General features: G+C 39.7%; 2 protein-coding genes across 3 annotated transcripts in view; one reads left to right on the forward strand and one right to left on the reverse strand.

The window, feature by feature from the left end:
• The window catches only part of BMP1 (bone morphogenetic protein 1), a gene marked incomplete in the record, with an annotated part of 156,797 nt that extends 142,594 nt beyond the window's left edge, over window positions 1-14,203 (forward strand). The window contains 1 exon segment of the mRNA XM_073622269.1: window positions 1,194-14,203. Coding sequence (XP_073478370.1) covers window positions 1,194-1,328 — 135 coding nt within the window.
• PHYHIP (phytanoyl-CoA 2-hydroxylase interacting protein) overlaps window positions 13,669-21,222 on the reverse strand; it is an 82,880-nt gene continuing 75,326 nt past the window's right edge. For both annotated transcript variants that reach the window (XM_073622271.1, XM_073622270.1), the window contains exons 5-6: window positions 20,187-20,304; window positions 13,669-16,592 (exon numbers count right to left, since the gene is read on the reverse strand). In XM_073622271.1, the coding sequence (XP_073478372.1) occupies window positions 16,067-16,592; window positions 20,187-20,304 (644 nt within the window). In that variant the 3' untranslated portion in view covers window positions 13,669-16,066. The remainder of the gene's footprint in view (window positions 16,593-20,186; window positions 20,305-21,222) is intronic.

Here is a 21,222-nt window from a genome sequence, read left to right on the forward strand (position 1 = left end):
TTTTTCCCCTTAAAATCAGGGGAAAATCGCAGGTGCGTGTTATACGCCGATCCCCTGCGATCCCGAGCTGTCACATCTTCAAAATCGCCAACCGCGATTTTAAAATGGCGCCGCCGGCGCCGAAATACACAGAGCCGGTTCTCGGCGGCTCTCGTTCACTTTCGGCTCCACTCGTAGTCCCGAGCGGAGCTATCCGAACCTACTCGGTTAGGTTCGGATAGCTCCGCTTGGGACTACAAGTGGAGCCGAAAGTGAACGAGAGCCGCCGAGAACCGGCTCTGTGTATTTCGGTGCCGGCGGCGCCATTTTCAAATCGCGGTCGCAATTTTGAAGCCCAGGATGGCAGGGATAGAGGATCGAAGGCTGCACTGGGGCAAGGCTGCACTGACATGGCTGCAATGATGGGCATTTAAATGTAAGTTTTTTTTCCCTTCAACTTCCCTCCTAAAAGTTTTTTTCCTTAAAATTCCCTCCTAAATTGGGGTGCGTGTTATACGCCGATAAATACGGTATATATATATATTTATCCTAGAGAATAAAATAGCGGTCGTTGCAATATTTTATGTTACACTGTATTTGAGCAGCGGTCTTTCAAACTGAATTTTTTGGGAACAAATACACTTTAATGAATTAAACAAAAAAACTAAACCGTAAAGTTGGCCCAAATTTTTTGTATAATGTGAAAAATGTTACGCTGAGAATCGTGATCTTTAGTCTAAGCAAAAAAAAATGTGATTCTCGTTTTATCCAGAATCGTGCAGCTCTACCACACATGGTGCAAATCTCGGCTGGTTCCTGCTGAACCAGCCACGATTTGAACAGTCTATGGAATGGGTGCTCAAACGATAGCCCTCCAGTTGTTGCTGAACTACAATTCCCATCATACCTCTGCCTTTGGGAATCATGCTTGTAACTATCAGCTTTGCAATGCCTCATGGGACTTGTAGTTCCGGAGGGCCACAGGTTGAGCAACCATGGTCTATGGCCAGCTTTAATGGTGTATTAATGAATACAAAGCTGAATTTGTGTCCCTTGTATCTGCCTTGAAGTTTTATACAAATGCACCACTCCCAAAACCTGAATTGTGCATCTACAACGCAACTGATAACTGAAGTCCACTTTATTGTTGAATGTTTTTTGAATGTCCTCTGTTTAAAACCAGTTCATGATCAGTTACAATTTGTTCTCCACAGCCCCCGGAGGAGGTGTATTCTACAGGAGAATCTCTGACCGTCCGATTCCACTCTGATGACTCGATTAACAAAAAGGGATTTCAAATCCGATACACCAGCACTAAATTTCAGGACACACTTCATGCCCGCAAGTGACACCCCGCCACTCTCTACCCTTCTGCCTTGTTGTTTTCCGGGACCAAGTCCACCTAATACTGGGGACGATTCCTGACCTGCAGGACCCCAACCTCTGATTCTATGGATGTGAGGTGGCAAGCAGCACCACACAGGATAAAGGACTAGAAGATCCTCAGGGATATCTAAGAGCACAGACTTTTCACTGGCAGATGGACAGAAGTTTTTTCCTATATGTCTTTTTACATATCTACATCAACATACATGACAAAGGCTCTGCCTGAACACACTAATCCTGTGCTGAGTGCTGGTTAGGGAACAACTTTTATCCTGTGAATTTAGCTTTTTGAATTTTTAAAGGGCCACTAAACTTAAACCCACAAGTTGCCTTTCATAAATAAGGCATACATAACATTCAGAGTCATATGCAAGCCTTCATACAGTAACCATGCAGGAAGTTTCTCACGTTTTTTTATTAAAGTTTAATGACCGCAAAATATTTCACATAAGAAGCTGCCTGTCAACAGGTTTCTTAAATGGAATTAATAAACCCAAATACCTTATTCAATAAACTGTGCAGGGATTAAAGTACAAAATGCAGTAGTCCACAAGAACCAACCCAAATTCACTTTACAGGCCAGGTATGGGTGGTTCACTTTGCACTTAGTGTTTTGCTTCCTACACGATTTTCTAGAATAAACCTGAAAAATCTGATTGTGTAGCAGAATACCACTCCACCTTCTTCCTATATTACCCGTTCTGTCTTCTTTTCATTTCAATGCAGCTGCTGAAACAATCGCATATGGCTCTGTATATGTTACTAAGAGGGGCTTTATAGAACGTATTTGGGGCACATTTTTTCTTAAATAATCTTAGAGCTATTTGTCGTGGGAAATTGCATTGACATTTGTAATGCATGAAAGGGGCAAAAATTAATGGCAGTAAGCTATTTTCTCTCTAGTTTGAAAGTTATTCATTCATACAGAATAGTGAATCTGAAGAATATCAGATTATGGCCACTTTGATCATAGGAAAAAAAATATTTACTATGATCCTCAACTCCACCTTGTTGCCATCATGCAGTATTTTCCAGATTCACTCTGTTCTGTAAGAATATTCGCATTCAACCTAGAGAGAAAATAGTTCAGTAACATTTTTATTTTTTTTTTTTGCCTCCTTTCGCACAGAATAAAGTGTACATGCAGTTTCAAAGGATGAATAGTTCTGCATTTTTTTTCTTCTATAAATTCACCCCTAAGTGTGTTTGTTTTTTTTTTTTTTTTTTTCTAGGTTTAGCGGTCCTTTAATTGTATTCTTTTTATGGCCAGTAAGATGGGTCTGGCTTTGAAGCTTTTCTATATAGTCCTGAAATGGGCACTTTTTTTCTTCCTTTTTTTAAACTATTTTTACTGACACCCGTTGTCTAATGTCTCGCCATTTTATTCACCCTTCTACAACCCCCCCAAATCTACCTTCAAGACTTCTGTTTTTCTATAGGCATTTCTGTGCTTCAGCCAGTCTGGGTAAGAACAGGATTGTAGTCACTGAGCCAGCCAGAAGCCCCACCTAACTCAGTGAGAGAGTCTGCTATAAATGTGTAAGCATTGGACTCATTAAAGATGGTCGCCACTGTGAATCTTGAGTGTCGGGCCGGTGCTGTGCTCACAGAATTCTGGCAATAGTGTAAAACCTACACCAGAAAAAAAATCTTAAGGTGAATGCACATGAGTGGAATGGCTGACTTTTTTTTTGCGTATTCACATTTTAAAACACAACTGTATGTATGCCAAGTTTGCAATAAGTAGAGGCAATGGCAAGACTGTGTGGTATTTATGTACTTCATTGTCAGCGGTGACCTCTGCCTATTGCCGTTTCCTGAGCACCTTTTTTGTGTTTCCTGTTTTTTTTTGTTTTTTTTTTTTTTTTCTTCTCTGGTCTACGAGGAGTGTGGCTGAGCTGTGAGACAGATTGATGTGTCATTATATTCCGCATAGATGATGGTTCTATAACAGATCCTTGGTCCAGCAGTTTGGATCTGCGGGTGAACTGTAGTGCGGAACAGGAAAAAAAAAAGCAGACATAAGAAAGAAAAAAGCCGGTTTCTGTACTTCACCGCAGCTCACCTTAAGTATGCATTTTAGTGTGAAAGGGGCACATAGAAAACAGTTTTCTGTGCGCTCTTGTGAATATCTGTTTTTCTAGTGCAGAAAACTGTTGATCTGTTGGGCTCATACAGACCTATTCTGTCTGACGCAGTATCTCTTGTGTTAACATGCATTGTGCTAAAGGGTTATTTCAACTTTTTAGAAAAGGTGAACTAATACTGTATACCCCCCTGGTTCTTGCTGTACGTGAGTGATGAGCTGTCAGTGCCCATGCAGCCGGTCCAACAGTCTGAGAATTTGGAATCCTTGCACTTCTCCCTCTTTTTTTCTGTAGCACTTCCGGAACAGATCAGAGCAATGCTCTGTTCCTGTGCTGACCAGTAAGAAAAGAGAGGGAGAAGAGCAGGAATTTAAATTTTCACAACCACTGATGTGGCTGCATGGACATTGGCAGCTCATCACCCACTGGAGTGGGTACGTCCGTGGGTGATGAAATTGTGAACTTACACTTTAAGACAGCCCTCTCCAAAGCACTGCAGTTTACCTAAAATCAAACCTGCATTATCAGGTAGTGCATTGACATGCATTGTGGTGAACTGCAACACAGGTGCTTTGGTTTAGTCTGTTGCATACCAAAGCATGTTAGTGCAAAGAAAAAAAGTACTACTGTGGTACCATTCCAAATTAATGGAACTGCAGTATGTGTGTTGAGGTTAAGCAGGCTTAAAATAACATTACCGGAATGCATAGGTCTGGTTGGGCCCTAAAGGCTAACTCCAGTCAAGATTTTATTTTTTATTTTTTTTTAACAATTTTTTTTTTTTAAAGATTTCGATAAGTTTTAGATCTAGTAAGAGTGCACAATTCTATCGGGTATTATATTGGGTATTTTTCTTGCCTGGCTCCAATGTGGTTCCTGTTCATGTGATGCTTTTAATAAGGAAAGGATGTCACCCTAACAGGAAGTTACAGGCAGTAATAGAATATAACCCTTCATACAAGTGGGCTTTTGTTGTGGTCAGTGGCCCTGTTGGAGAGATTTCCCATTACTTCCTGTCTTGACAGGAAGTTGGTAAAATCTATACTGACGCAAATACGGGGGCTGCCATTGTTGACCCCCTGAAAATGCTAGTGGCCTGGCTTTTAATGCTTTCTCAGTGACTGACTTGAAACAAGTATGCAGATCAGCAAAGCCTGAGTGATGTCAGAACTGATCTTCTTCATGTCTGCCCCATGCCAGTGGATCAGACACCAATAATTCCACATGACAGTCAGGCAACCGACCGTTTCTAAAGGAGAGGTCAGCAGTAGCATTCTCCATACAGCTTAATATACATTTTATAATGAATTCTCAGTATTTTTAAAACCATATGTGGCATAAGGCAGATGTGACATCACCAAAGAATGGTGTCACAAGGAGATCAGTGCCTTTTTTGTCTTAAAGCACACCTGTTGTGAGAGCAGTAGGAAGATGCCATTGCTGGTTTCTTTCTGAAAATGCTAGTTCTCTGGTTATATCTGGCTCTAGAACTTCCAGGCCCAGGGCATTTCCTATGTCTGTACTGGATCCAGGTCAATGCCTGAGAAAGCACAGAAGACATTGCTTTAGTAAGTCAGCGAGACAACCAATATTTCAAAGTAAAGGTCAGCAGTGGCAGCCTCCATATTTCTTATATGCCAGAGGTACCTGTACAACCTATGCAGAACTTGCCACTGAATGTGGTCCAGCATTATGACATAGATAGTAGCACAAGCACCTTCCAGCGTTAGGGTGGCCATCACAGGCTGATCATTGGAATTCAACAAAACTGTAAGACACAGTGGAAACTTTTTTTTTTTTGTAACCAGTTTCAGAACATATTTCCATGAAGAAAACAGAACCAAGCTTTTTGTACTTTTCGTGTCAAAGTTCAAAGACCCTGGCAGGTCTTGTCTTCGGACGATTCCTTCAAAGATGGGCAGATGTCTCGCTGGCTGTTGTTCTCTGTTAGACATCAGTCCTTTTATGAAAAGCTGAACAGCGAAGTGCAGACTACTTTTGGCTCAAGGCACCTGCATCTAGCTTATAGGAACACAGTATCATATTAATTTAGTGCAACTTGCAGCTTACTGGCTTCTCACTCCTCTGTTAAACGTGCAGCCATCAACTAAATAAAGCTTGTGTCTACATACAATCCAGATAGTTACTCAGTAGGACAGTGTGGTCCATTAAAGCTGAACTTCACTCTCTCAGTCAACATTGACCATTTTTAAACCTTACGCTGCTAGCATTAATACATTGATAGGAAAGTATATCATCAATTTTTTTGGTTATTGTTTTGTTTAGATCTCTTTAGTTGCTTAATGTCTTCTGGCCTGGGCCAAAATGATATAATACATCTCAAGGGTGTTTATGGACATTTCTTTTTCTTTCGTCTGGAGGAGGGACTTTCTCAGCTAAGCACACCCTCCTACCTGCATGCCCGAGCATAAGGGCAGATGGATTCTCAGAAGTAAATACTACATTACTTCTCTGCCTTTACTCAGAATGGCTGCAGCTATAATTGTTAGGGGGTGTTTTTCAAAGTGATTTCTCAACAAAAGAAAGTATGGAGACGTGGATGGAGTGTGCTTTGAATATTAAAAATTGATCAAATGGCATTTCAGTTTGTGGGGCTCAGATACAGTTTTCAGTTCCGCTTTAAGTCCAGCTTGGCATTATGAAGTTTTATATGGACATTCTTTAAGACAGATGAAATAAATGGCTTTTGCATAGTGGACAACATTGTACCCAGTTACTATTTCAATTGTATAGTGAAAAAAACTTTATAAAGTTGATTTTTGCACATTTTGAGAACAGAGTGAGAAGCCAGTGAGCTGTGACTTACACTGAAATAATGAACTGACACTGTGTACAAGATACGGCTGCCCGGAATAAGAAGTAGGCAGCACTTTACTGTTGGCCATAAAGTTAGCTTTTACCTTGTTGACAATTGTGTAGCTATTACAAGTACCCAAATGGACTGCCAATGGATGCACATAGGTGCTATATACAGTGACTGTGTACTGCTGTAACATCAAAACATGTGCTGTATTGGAAGAGGCCCTACTAGGTGCCATTTGCCTTCCCCATGCTTGTAAGTATATGGTAATGGATGATAATGGTAGGTGTTGTGGATTTTGTGAGTTCCATGTGCCCTCTACATGGTGATCCACAGAAGGTTCTGCCTCACATATTTGTACATCCAGTAGGTTCTGATATTCCAATGTGACCAGCCTGGAAAACATGGCAACATTTCACTGATGTACCTCCCATAAGTTACTTTATACAGTGCTGCTTCTGTAACCACAGATAAGTATCATATAGTAGTCTGGTAATAAGAGTAAGTTGTCCTATTGTACACATTAACCATGATGTCATCATGCTGACCCATACAACGCTGACCTTTCACCTAGAAGCTTCATTCAACGCTCCCAAACCCCAGACACCAAGCATGTGACTATTTGCACGAGTGCAGGTCCAGGAGATACTTTACTTTCTGTACCCCTAAAAAGTTTTCTAGTGTTAGACTTTTGAAGAGACACAATTCCATAACCCTTATATAATTTAAATTGGTCATGTAAATTTGAATTCCTTGTAGTTTTGTACAAAAAGCAGGTTAAAAGAGAGGCTGCTAACATTCTGCAGTCCAGATTTGTATGGCATTTCCATGATTAGGGCAGATAGAGATATATATATATCTATAGATATATATCTATATCTATAGATATATATCTATATATATATATATATATAATATGGCCTGTAGAGTGACAATGCTATTGCAGTGTTTTTGGCTTAGTATGAAGAAAACATAATTGAGTGGCTTCTTTTAGACAGTGCTTACCTATGGCGGTTATCAATGGTTGGTAAGCATTCAGGAGGCAATCCTGCTGCCTCCTGATCTTCTGCTTTTATCTAACTGGGGTATTTTGTATTAAAAAAAAAAAAAAAAAAAAAAAATCACACTGAAATGGTGAGCTAAACGATTAGCTCATCATTGTGGTGTGCCCCCCTTGAACTCAATGGGCAAATGGTGGTGCCTGTCAAACTGCAGGCCAAGGTAAAAATGCCACAATCGCAAAGCTTTATGGGGACAGCATGTGTAGAGCCCTGTAAGGCTGTAATGTTAGCATTTGTTTGGGTGGCAAAACCTTGGCTCGGGGCACCTGTTTCTACTGGCTGCTGGTGTGAAAGAGCCATTACAGCAGCACACACAAGCTCCAGGAGTAGAGACAAGAGTAGAAAATTGACAGATGGTTCTTACCAATAAAGTTTTGCCTGAACTTCCACAGTGCCAGAAGATTCATTAGTTGTGAGCTACATAGTAGCGAGGTGCATTTGAAATTTTGCTGCAGTAATACCTGTGACGAACGTGCATTTTATATATGACAGCTGTCAAGGTATGGAAACCTTTCACAAAATGTGTTTAGTCCCACCATATTTTTAGCTTCTGCTATTGAAAACATTTGCCTAAATATTCATGTGCAGTTAGTGACACCTGAGAGCTGCAGGACTGCCATTAAGGGCAGCAGGTCAGTGCTTGTATACATTTTTGGTTTACATTTTAGCATGTGAAAATTATTTCTTTCATAGCACTAACTATGTGATTATTTGTGTTTTTGCTCTGTGGTTAAAGCCCTAGTACAGGCAAATTAAAAAATGACCCCTTGCAGAGGGGCTGGGCCCATACTGCAATGTTTAGTTGCTTGGTTTTTGTCTACTCCAACCTAAAAAGGAGATATATAGTTATCTGATCCTCCGCTACTTCCCGCAACTAGACCAGTCTGGGCATATTCTATGCCCACCCCGTGGTCTAGAGCGGTGTCCATAGCCCTACTCCTGGGCATGAGGATGCAAAGGGACAGTCTGCCACTGGATTGTGCTGGTGCAGCGGAGGATCAGGAAAGAAACAGAAGTTGCAGTTTCCAGGCTCCTGAAATATCTGGCCCTTGTACTAATATATTTGCAAGCTATACATGGAAATGTTAACAATAACAAACATTCATTAGATTATTTTATAATAAGCTGATCAATTCCATATGTGTAATTAAATATAAATTAAAAATGACTAGAATTTCATTTTGAAGTAAATCAAAAATCTGGTATAAATCTTTTACATGTTAATATTTCTAAAATAGTTTATCATTTTAAACCTTTTATGATCTGAGAACAGTCTCTCAGCTGTTCTCCTGCACTCTGACCCTGTAACACACACCCCTAATAGAGACTGCAAGTGGCTGTGCCAATGCACATGGCGCAGGTATAGTTCTACATTGCCACTATCGGGAAGCCAGTACAGAGAAATGATGTGCAGCTGATGCTGGAGCAAGTGTACATAGACTGTAAGGCCGGCCATAGACTGAGAAAATGTGTTGACAGGGAAATCCCTCCTGCTGAGCTATTGTGTTGTCCAGGCGGTGAAGCTGTCCCCGCCGGGAGAACACAGTGATTTTTGCTAGTGGCTAAAACAGCCGCTTACAATAACCGCATGTAAAATCTGGCAGGCTGGTTGTACCCAACCTGGCTGGATACATTCAGCCTGCCCATACCTGGTTCGAATCTTAGCTCGGTTCCTGCTGATCCAGCTAAGATTTGAACCATCTATGGCTGCCTTAAGAGACTGGAGGCAATCAGGAACACTGAGATGCAAAATAATATGCAAAGAAGGTAAAAAAAAAATTTTTTTTTAAAAAGGCATTTTTATAATGCATAGTGCTGTAGCAAAATCCATGTCCCCAATTAGGGTTTAGATCTGCTTTAAGCTTGTTAGGGGTATCTGCAAGTTAAGGGTGCAATAAATCACATTTTTGGGTGTGATCATTTAATTTCTTGGGTCTTATAATTTACTTTTTCAGTTTACAAGTCATTTTGTGACAGTGGGCAAAAATTAGCCACATCAAATTTACCAGCACCAAAGTAATGAAAATGAAGTAGGTAGCTTACTGATATGGAACGTGTGGCTAAAAACAAAGATTGGCAGAGCTATGCGATTTTGTAAGGAAAAGCTTACACAACAACAGTATCTTTAAAGTGGAACTAAATCCATCAATTTAAACTAAACTCTAGTTTCAAAATTATATTCAAGCATATATTAAAGTGGGAGTAAATTCCCTTGGTTGAGTTTTACCTATAGGTAAGCCAATAAGAAAGCTTACCTATAGGTACAGTAAATGTCTCCTAAATGTGCGCCGTTAAGGAAATACTTGTGAAGCCGCCCGTGCCGTCACCGGCGTATTCGCTCTCAAGGAACGTCATACCTGCGCCACTCCTTCAGAGTCCTTTGCTATGAACAGCGGCTCCTACTCGCATTCGTGGTTGCAATATCTTTGTGGCTCGTCTAATCAAAGGACTGGAGCCCACCAACTCGGAAGGAAGACCAGGCAAAGATGGAAGCCCTGTCGGCGGTGACTGCATGTTGCTGGAGGGCTTTGTTTTAAGGTAAGTTTCACATAATGTGCTAGTATGCAATGCATACTAGCATGTTTATAACTTTGCCTCTTGCTCATTCTAGAAATAGTGCACACTACAAATTCCATAGTCTGAGCTTTGCACATGACTACTAGGAAATTACTGTAGATGTTTGGGGAAGAAAAAAAACAAACAAAAGAAATGATTTAATGAAAAATAGGTTACAGGGTCGTTAAGTTGGGGATGTGTATAGATGAGCTCTGAAATCAAGTCAGAAAATGGCTGGTGTCATAATTGATCAAATATGCAGCACCATGGCAACTGCAAACAGAGATCAGGATGGCAGCTTTCTTAACTGTAAAGGATAGGAGGGTTTAGTTCCTCTTTAACTGACCCTCTCCCCTTGCCCAATTCTAGCTATACCTCATTGTACTTACTTTAGATAAGTGGGGGACCCAGTCCAGAAGCCACCACTATGTTGGTCCTCGAAGACAAGAGGACTGCTGGTAATGTGCATGCACAGCCTATTCTTTATAGGCCCTAATGGCAAAGAACTGCTGGGAGTACAGGATGGAATAGTTAGGTCAGTTATTTGCATGTACATGTATCCTTCAAGTTTAAAACAAAATGGTGGGATACATGTTCTGTGCATGAGGCTTTTTTGTATTTCATGTAGACCTCCCTTTTTAGAAAAAAAAAAAAAAAAAAAAAGGAATGATCTGACAACCCTATTCAGCACATATAATAACTCTTCAGTGGGAAATTGCTTGCCAAAACAGCTGTGTTTATTTAGGAAATCTATTATTTGCCTTCTCTGCCCTCTTTATATTGAGAAGATGAGAAAAGGAATGGCACTCAGGTCATGGGTCTAGTCACTCTCACTACAACCCCTTACAACTCCAGCTTTTCTTCTTTTACATAGCAGTCAAAGCACAACATTGCCATGGAAATTAATTTACTGTGATGGACATTTAAACACCGCCTTCACTGAGAGTACATGTAGGGGGATGACGCTGATGGAAACAAACCACTCACAAGGCTAATATTTAGGGTGGAAGCTTAAATACTTTTATTATGCATGATTTGTGGTTTTATATTGAAAATGAAATAACCACTATAAATTTAATATTAAATGGGCATTAAACTAATTATGAAAAACATTCATTAATGGATATGTAAAAATACAAGGGTAATTTCCCTCCTGTTTGTGGCTGTTGTAATGTCTTTTTTTGAGCTTTAGATGTATTGGTCAGGGGTCCCTCCAAACTTTTCAGTATGAGGGCCACATTGTATAGTTTACAATAATTCAAGGGCAAAAAAAACATTAAAAACATTAACAGTTCAAATCAGACTGCCTTTTTACGTCAGAGTCCCCATGAGAGCTCCTCTTATATCAGGGTCCCCATTAGAGTTCCCCCTTACATCGATGTCGCTATCAAAATCGCCTTTTGCAACAGAGCCCACCACCCCCATTTACATCAGGGTCTCCATCAGAATCTCCCCCCTCCAGGTATGGGTTGAGGTGGGGAGGTTTAAAGTAGAGACCAAAGGCAGCATCTGCTGACATTAATCGTTAATCTGTGCACATTGAGAATACACCTCTGACCTTAGCTGTAGACCAGTTTGGAGACCCCTGATCTAAATGTTTGGATGTATTTGCATAATAAAATGAGCAATCTGGAACAATTTAAAATATGTTAAGCTAAAACTTTTTTTTTTTTTTTCTTCAATTCTAGATTGGGGAATATGGGGAAGGGGGGTTAAAACCTCTATCAAGTTATGTTTTGGGGTCTCTGTCCCACTGGAGAGATTTCCTTTCACTTCCCATCCTGGAGATGGAAAGGGAAATGAGGAAATCTCTACAAAGTGAAATAGAAAATTGAATTCTCATCTGTGAGAGTGTTCATATAAGTATTTTTTTTCCCCCCACTGGAAGATTTCTCTCACTTCTTACACTGGTGACAAATCAAAATTTTATGGATTTACCCTCACTTTCTATCTTGGTAACCATAACAAATAGCGTTGTCCCCCCCCCCCCCCCCCCCAGCAAGGACACCAAAAATAAAGGCTTGACTAACTAACAGATAAACTATCTCCCTCTAAAGTCCCACCACATCAGAGAGAGTACCATCTCTCTCTTTATTTTTGCTTGACTAACTGTCTAACCCTCTTCCCTACTCTATCAAAAACTAAAAAAAAGTTTTCCTTTACGTACACTTAAAAAAAAAATTATGCTTTACTGGAAATGCTGTAACCCCTGTTTTGTTTCTGTATAGCGGACCCTTTAGGAACTAAGAATGAAATGGTATATGGGACAGGAGTGTGTGTGTGTTTTTTTTTTTTTTTAAACATATTTACATACTCTAGACAGGCATTAAAAAAAAAATAAAACACACCCACACTGATCTCTGTAGCAGCAAGCACTGTGAAACAATTCACCCTCAAAATGTCCAAGTCCAATCTCAGCACTGCACTCCACCTCTTCCTCTGTTTACACCAGGCCTTTTTCACACTATGATACATAATGTCACGTGGATGCACTCTTTAACGCATTGTTCTGCTACATGCACAGGGCAACCCAAAAATGTCAATAGGCTACCCTACACATGACAAATTAGCTCATTTAAATCTTTTATGCTTCACGCATTAAGTCCCTGTCTTTTGCAGACACACTTGGGGTACCAGTAACAATGAATGGCACTGCAAGCAGGACACCCGTTTTGGGTGCATTTTGTAAATGAGTGCAAAATTGCTTGCATTCACAAATGCTGTAGTGTTAATGCGCAAAAATGTGTGTATGCACAATGCTTGGCATCATAGTGTGAATGAAGCTTTAGGGATTAGAAGGCTGATAGACTTCCCAGCCACTTTTGAAAAAGGAGAACAGACTGAACTGAAATAAAAGTGAAAGTGCATTCTGCTGTAAACGGAGGATCAATTACTCCACCGTGTCTTCCATCTAATGTAGTCCTGACTTCTAATCATCTAATCAAGGTGCCTTACTTTTTGCAGCCACGGCTCTTTAAATGTATTTCCTAAACTGGGTAATAGTTATTGTGAGCTGTAATGGGCACCAGTGATTCTGCCACTTCCAATACCAACATGGCTCAGTACTGATTAGAAAATAAAAATACTGTTTTTCATGAGCCCTTATTCATTTTATTGTGCTCCGCTGTCCCAAAACATGCTAATGTACAAGGGTTCTTCAAAAAGTTTTCGCACTTTAAGCTCTATGAAATATAAAAAAGTGTGAAAACTTTTTGAAGACCCCTCGTACATTTCTAAAGCATGTTGGTTCGCTTTCTTTATTACATTTTTTTTTTTTTTTTTTTTTTTTTTATTACAGAAGCAGCTGCTGCTTTCAAATGAACCATTAAGACTGCATTCAGACTTGAGTGTCTTTACAGTTTTGTTTTTTTTGTTTGTTTTTTATAGTTTTTTTTTTTTTTTTTTTTTTTTAAACGTGAGCATTTTTAAAAATTTTTAGCCATTGGAAAACTAGTTACTATGTAAAAACACATACAATATGTGCGATTTTTGCATGTTTTTGCAATGTTTCAGGCATACCCATTGAAGTTTATTTAGGCTAAAAACACTTGAAGTTCAAAAGAGGATCATATTTATTTTGAGCATCAAGCAACACTACCTTTAGGTGAAATCAAGCCCAACTGATGGGATCTTGGATGTTGAGGGTTTTGGAGCTTCGAAACACTATGAAACGCTCAGGTGTGTGTATACAGCCCAAGTGTGCCCATGTGATGTTGACCAATGTGTATTATTTAAAGCCACATGGCTTGGTCCTATAAAGCAATACAACTACAGCAAATATGATCAAACATAATCTGTATTTGTAAATGTAATTTTAAATATCACTTTGACATGGTGAGATAAAACAACTCAAAAAAGAACACAACATTACAAACCAGCATTACAAACATGTATACACTCAATATATGGCTTGGAATAGGAGATTTTTTTTTTTTCTGCTTCTGTTTGAGCACACATTTCACTTTTTATTCCTTTTATTTATATCAAGTGATTGTCAATGCTGCTTTTTTTTATTCTGGGATTTGTTGGTCCTTAAATATCAGAACCCCTCTACCTAATCTGTTTACAAATGACTAAATTCCAGTACTCCCCTGCAGGACAGTTGTGTCCAGACTTCTCAGCTCTAAACATGCAATATAGGAGTGTGCAATTAAATGTTATACTGCAATGCAGCAAAAGACAACATGTATGCATTTATATTCTTCAAAAAAAAATCCTGTTTAGAGACTTTCATTACTGCACAAATGCTGGCAGGTTATGTATCAAGCTACCTAAAAAAAAAAAAAAAAAAAAAAAAAAAAAAAAAAAGATAATCCTACGAACTGGTTATATCAAGTCTAATTTACTAAAAGGACAAAGCTGGCGAAGCCAAACAATAGGGAATTTTGATTTTTGCCATGTTATTTAGGAAGTGAACCTTGGGATATAGCCACTGTTCTTATACAAGTTGCAGCACTAGTGTTCCTGCCATGAAGCTAGATAAAAATATTGTCTCAGCTAGTGCCCTCTAGTGGTAGCATGAAATAATCCACTCACCTGCTTTCTCTTGGCTTGTTCAACAAGAATGAGATAAATGCCATCCCATCTAATACAATTGCCTGACCAGTCTAGAAGGGAGGTTGAATTTTCCTAGCTAATCATTTGTTGTGTGAATAAGGGACATCTGCTACCTCCATAAACATGAATATTTAGCTGATATCATGTCAGTCACCTGCTAGTTGGCTTCTTACGGCCATCTAATACTATATAAATCCTGTAAAGTAATAATAAAAATCTAATACATAGGGGGATTTAAAAGAGACTTGGTTCTTCAGACCCATAACAAGAGGCATACTGCTGACATTCCTTTGAAAATTATATTGATGTGGTTGGTTAAGTTGACCCTCCTGGCTTTAGGGCATTCTAAGTGCTTGACCCGGACCTTGATAAATGTAGAAGAGTGGAGCCTAGTGTCTGGATCATGCAAATCCACTATGCATGTGTGGGAGCTGCATTGTCATTGACCACCCTATGGCGAAGGAAGAAGACATGGTCAGCAGAAGAAGCCTCCGAGAAGATGGTATTGATGGTTGTGTTGCTGGAGAAGGACAAACTCTCCAAGGCCAGTGTGCCATAATGTACAAATAAGCCATGCATCCTTGAACATTATGGCAAGTTCTCCCGCTGCACCCTCAGCCCTAAGTAGTTCTTTGAGTTGCTATTTTCTGGTTCTGGGTTTGTGAAGCTTATTCCATTTACTAAGTAACTCATTCAGTACAGCTAATTTAATGCAAGTTTTGCACAGAAGAATTAAATACATTTCAAAAAGTAAGGTAAAGATTGTTGTATTTGTTGATAGCCTTTTGAATTGTAGTAAAGATGAAGCCTAACTAATACTGACAAAATACTTGTGTTCAGTAGTTCCAGGGACCACACTCTGTATATCTCTGAGACAGGGGCTAGTACCAGATAGAAGTATGGGATATCAGGCTGAAGGCCAGGATTCACCGTAAAGAGCATGCTGAATCTGTCTGTGAATGGATTTAAACTTATGCATAGTAAATTGGGTAGACTTTTTGGCTTCAGCTTACTTGTAATTCTTTCAAGATAGAATTAGCAGTTTATTGTTAAATGTTTTGTCCTTGTAGGAGTTGCTTTAGTATGCCTAACATAACCTCTTTCAGTTCTTTTTTTATTATTATTATTACAACACCCAAGACAAACTGTGTTTCTTCACAATAGCCAATCAAATTCAAGCCTGGGCTAAAAATGACAGCTGGAGAATGAACATTTGAATCTCATTGATTGTTGTGGAGGAATACACACAGTTCTTTGAGACACAATAATATAAGGGATAAGGTTTAGGTGACAAATCCCAGCTAGTGGTGGGCAATCATCTGCCTATTTATTTTACTCCTTGTGAGTCATCAGTGCTGATTTGCTATATCTGGTGAAACATTTTGGCACATGTCAAATCACTGATTCTGAAACCTGCTCTGTTCATTCTTCTGCCTATAGCGCATAGGGTAGCCCGTTTGTTTTCAAGGGAAGAACCACTAAGCTGCACTTTTTAATTATTTCTCATGTCTGCGTGTGGACTAGGTGTTCTGTGGGGATTGGTTTTGGAAATGCACTACTTACACTTTCAACACCATAAGCCACTCAACGAATAGTGCTGACAAACTACATGTGCCTCCCTAGCGCCCTCCAAAAATGTTGCACACCTTGCAGCTAGGGTCCTTCTTGGCGTTTGTTGTTGAAAGGCTCATTAACTGATGCCCTTTGATCTCTGACAGTTGGCCCAAACCCAGGGGCACTGGGTCAGTGTAGAATATCTCAAGGATAAGATCCTGTGCATGCCAGTAACTGCCCTGTTCACCCCGGGTCAGGAAAGGGTTGTTCTCCGGGTCCAGCAGTGGTAAGCGAGCGCTACAGAAGATATCTCCTTGAGAGCCTTGAGGTGCCAACACCAGAATGGCATAGTGATAGGCACTGTACATGCAATAGAAGTCGGCAAAGTAAAGATTTGTCCCCTCATTAAAGAGGTGCCTGGCGGGTACAGTGACTCTCCATCTCCCATAGGGTGAGTCATTTGGTGGCAGGCCTGTGTTAAATTCTGTATTGCAGCTGAAGAACACACCATGAAGGGTACTGCTGATGGGTGATCCATGGCTCCCACTTTGGTCTTTTAAGGATGGAAGCATCAGGCCTCCCCACTTGTCCCTGTCAAATTTTAAAACAGAAATAATCAATACAAAATGTGTTACTGCGTACACTGTCAGGTATAAATGTACATTATGAACAGAGGATCTGTAGTCCTTGTAGTATCACTCATTAAATGAAAAAGCAATTTGTCTATGTGCACTTGGCCATATACAGCATATATACTACTATATGGCCAAATGTCTGTAGACACCTCACCATTACACCTATATGAGCTTGTAGGATGCCCCATGGGCTTTAATATTCTAAATGTCCCAACTCTTTTGTGAAGGTTTCCTATATAAGTTTGGTGTCTTCCTGTTGGAATGTATACCCTTTCAGCCAAAAATGCATTGTGAGGCTAGGTAATGCTTAGTTGACAAGAAGGCCTGGCTCACAATGGGCATTCCACTTCATCCCAAAGGTGTTCCGTAGTGTTAAGGTCAGGCCTGTATGTAGGCCACTCAAGTTCCTCCACACCAAACTTGTCAAACCATGTCTTAATAGATTTAGCTTAGTACACACGGGCTTGTATATGTTTAAAGAGAAAGGGGCCTTTGTTAAATTCTTACCCAAAAGGTTGGAATCTCAGAATTGTCTAAATTCTTTCTATCCAAGAGCATTATTGATACCCTTCAACTTCTAAGCGCAATCTAAAGTTGTGTCCACCCATACTTGTGACAATATCGTGTAAATGAGATGATCTGGTATCCACAAACCTTTTGCCATATAGTGTAATTTGGGTGTAGGAGCTGAGCAATAAACCACCAGTGGTCCAATCAAAATTGGATTGTATTACGTTTTGTAGATATTTGTAGCGTGAGTAGTATTTTTTTAGGATTTCTATGTTATCACATATGTAACTTTATTGCTATATTTACTATGTTATTTATCAAGATATATATGTGTTTAGTTACATTTTAAACACATCAGGCTGGTCATACATATTCGAAAAGGCCAATAAAGATTCTGTTTTTTATTACTGTATAATATGTTTTAATTTATTTTATGTGCCGTACGTAGCAAAGGGTAAGGAGACCCTGTTGACGGACCATTCATTGTATGCATGTTATTTACCTGTAAACCCAACACCTAATTTAAACATTCAAAAGCCTCAAAACTGTGGAATGCCACCATCTTGGATGTGGTATCAGTAGCTCCAGTTATAGTCATATTACTTACCCTACTGCTCCTCCCCTAGTTATGTAGGGAGGGGAGGGGTGGGGAAGTCAGACCAGAACAGATCATTAGTCCCTGAAGAGGGATGTGTCTGTTTGAAATGCAATGTGCTGGAAGCATGCTGGAGAGCTGAACAACTGCTGTTTATATACAGTGCAGTGGCTTGGGTCTCCATTGGCCCTGCACAGTGTTACAGAACAGCGTGCAGCCAGTAGTGATGTGATTTTCAATGGACAGGCTGTTAAGGGGGGTCATGGCTCTGAAGTTAATGGAACTTCACTCACATCTACTTCCCCCACCCTTCTGTCCCCCCCCCCCCTTTACCTTTCTTAACACATACATACTCACATTCCCAGTGATCCAGGGGTGTTTTGTACAGATCGCACCATGCCACTGCTGTGTCCCACTCCACCATAATCATCCATAAAATCATTTGGAGGATGGCTGTCTCTTCCAGGTTCTTGCAGCTGGCCTTCTAATAACACACATGCAATGCAGAGGATCATTGGGGTACCGGCCATAGGTACCAATAAGAGACAGCAAGCTCCCAGATGATGCACCCTGGGGCATGCGCAGTAGAACACCCTTGACCTCCTGGGATGTGTGCTGTGGTAACCTGATGTGCAGGCAATAGAAATGTCATTCTGGCCTAGGTTAGAATCTAGGAAGTGGAGAGCGAATTCCCACTTGGCCATAATTTAGGCAGTGGAGAGCAAATTCCCAAATAGGCCATCATTTAGGAAATGGAGAGCGAATTCCCACATAGGCCAGAATCTAGGAAGTGGGGAGCGAATTCCCAGAAAATGTAATAAAATAATTCATAATAAAAATTTATGTTGAGGAGGGGTAGGGGTGGAATGATGGTAGGTGGCCTAAGATAGTGAAGTTCTGCTTTAAGGTAAGTATTGGACAGCTGTGAGAAAGTTTAGTGACAGTTTAATTCAGTGTTTTTCAAACTTTTTTCAGTCAAGGTCCCTTTTGAAAATTATGGAAAGTCATCTCAAGGCACCCCATTTAAAAAAAAAAAAAAAAAAGTTTTTAATTAGCTAATGTGACCCCAGTGCTGACGGAGATGGGCAGGGCAGGGGCGAACAAGCATGCTGTGCAGGGGCCCAATATTGTTCTTATCAACCGATGAGGTCATTGATTTGTTAGGACACCTGCGGCTACGAGGTTTTAATAGCACACAATGAAAACCCTTTGTTTAACTAAAAGGCAGGCTTGATCCACCTGCTGGCTTGTATATAAATTTAAGGCATTTTGCTAAGTCACCCCAGGGTGCCTGGTCACCTTGAATGAAAGGCTGGTATAGATAATAATCTACCTATACAAGAAATTCTTCATTAACAAGGGCTCAAATACAGGTGAGATTTGTAGTCCCTTAGCACAAGGTAAACCCCTTGTCAGCAGTTTCTTATTTTCCAAAGATTGTCTAGATTTTTTACAGAGATAGTAATGTTGCCAATGTAATTCACTTCATCCACTAACTCTAATGGTCTTGGTATGGCTCACAGTGGTGTTGCTCAGAAAGCCCTGCCATGTTTGTTCCTGCTGGCTTTTCCAGGTTACATTCCTGTCCCAAGTCCCCAGTTGCTGCTTACAATGATCATTTTTAGCTGAGATGACTGCAAAGACCAATTGACCCAATATTTATAGATGAGAATATACTAAACTACTTATAGAAAATTTAGCGTGTTTCCCCGAAAATAAGCCTGGGTCTTATATTAATTTTGGCAACAAAAGACACAGTATGGCTTATTTTCAGGGTAGGTCTTACAATGAGTATGTGCTGTCTTTTCTCTCCCTCTCTCTCCCTGCCTGACAGGAATCCCCAGCGTGAACTGAGTTAAAATGCTTATAAATCCTATAATCCACTCTATTAAAGTAGTGTATAATGTACAATGTGTGTGTTTCTGTAATATAATTGTGCCAAATACCTTCATTATAGCGCCGTTCAGCGCTTCTGTGACCCGCCGGAGCTCTTTTCCCCGCAATTGTATTACAGAAACACACACATTGTACATTATATACTACTGTAATACAGTGGATTATAGGATTTGACAAGCATTTTAAACTAGGGCTTATTTTTGAGGTAGAGCTTATATTGCAGCCCTCCTGGAAAATAACGCTAGGTCTTATTTTCAGGGTAGGTCTTATTTTCGGGGAAACGCAGTATAAGAACAAACAAATGCATATATGCTCTCTACAGAGAGAACGCGGCTCACATGGTGCAATCATGCTGAAAAATTACATCATGCATGATGTGTAACATGTAGTAAATGAAAGAACCAATGAGATGGGGTTTTTTTACTAGTAAACTGAAATCTGATTGGTTGGGATACATATTTGCCCATTAAAGATGCAATGCCTTATTGAAGAAGAGTTTTTGATTTAATAATTCTAGAAAGAATGCTGGTAGAATGATTTATCTGGTACCTGACATGCTGGAAATATTCTGCCGTCTGATTGCGGTAGAAGACCTGAAATGACAACATTCGGCCTGCAATCCCCTCTGCCTTCTCCTTCAGCTGCTGCACCTGCTCCATGGCATAATCTGTTTGGGAATATGGAATACACAAATGTTCATGTTTTTGCTGCTTTAGGTTTTCATTTTGAATATATGATCAAACCGGTCTCTGTACTACAGTGGTATGAAGGATGTCTGTCATTTTACCTTGTATGAAAATATTTTGGCTCCATACTTGTAACATTTTGATGATGATATTTAGGAGACTATGGGAGTTGCGCGCTTAACCACTTGACCTCTGGAAGATTTACCCCCTTCATGACCTGGCCATTGTTTGCGCTACAGCACTGCATTACTTTAACTGACAATTGCCCACAAATATAACTTTCTTTTGGTGGTATTTGAATGATCACCACTGCGTTTATTTTTTGCGCTATAAACAAACAAACAAACAAAAAAATCAACAATTTAGAAAAAAAAAAAAAAAAAAAAAAGCAATATTCTTTGCTTTCTGCTATAAAACATATTGTTTATATTTTATATATTTTAAAAAATCGAATTTCTTCATAAATTTAGGTCAATATGTTTTCTGCTACATATTTTTGGTAAAAAATCCCAATAAGCGTATATTATTTGGTTTATTCAAAAGTTATAGCATCTACAAACTATGGTATATATACAGTTGTGCTCATAAGTTTACATACCCTGGCAGAATTGTATTTCTTGCCCATTTTTTAGAGAATATGAATGATAACACAAAAACTTCTCTTTCACTCATGGTTAGTGTTTGGCTGAAGCCATGTATTATCAATCAACTGTATTTACTCTTTTTAAATCATAATGACAACAGAAACTACCCGAATGACCCTGATCAAAAATTTACATACCCCAGTTCTTAATAACATGTATTGCCCCCTTTAACATCAATCAGTCTTTTGTGGCATTGGTGGATGAGGCTCTTTATCTTCTCACATGGTAAAGCTGCCCATTCCTCTTGGCAAAAAG

Source organism: Aquarana catesbeiana, linkage group LG03 (assembly GCF_042186555.1).
Source record: "Aquarana catesbeiana isolate 2022-GZ linkage group LG03, ASM4218655v1, whole genome shotgun sequence".
Lineage (NCBI taxonomy): Eukaryota > Metazoa > Chordata > Amphibia > Anura > Ranidae > Aquarana > Aquarana catesbeiana.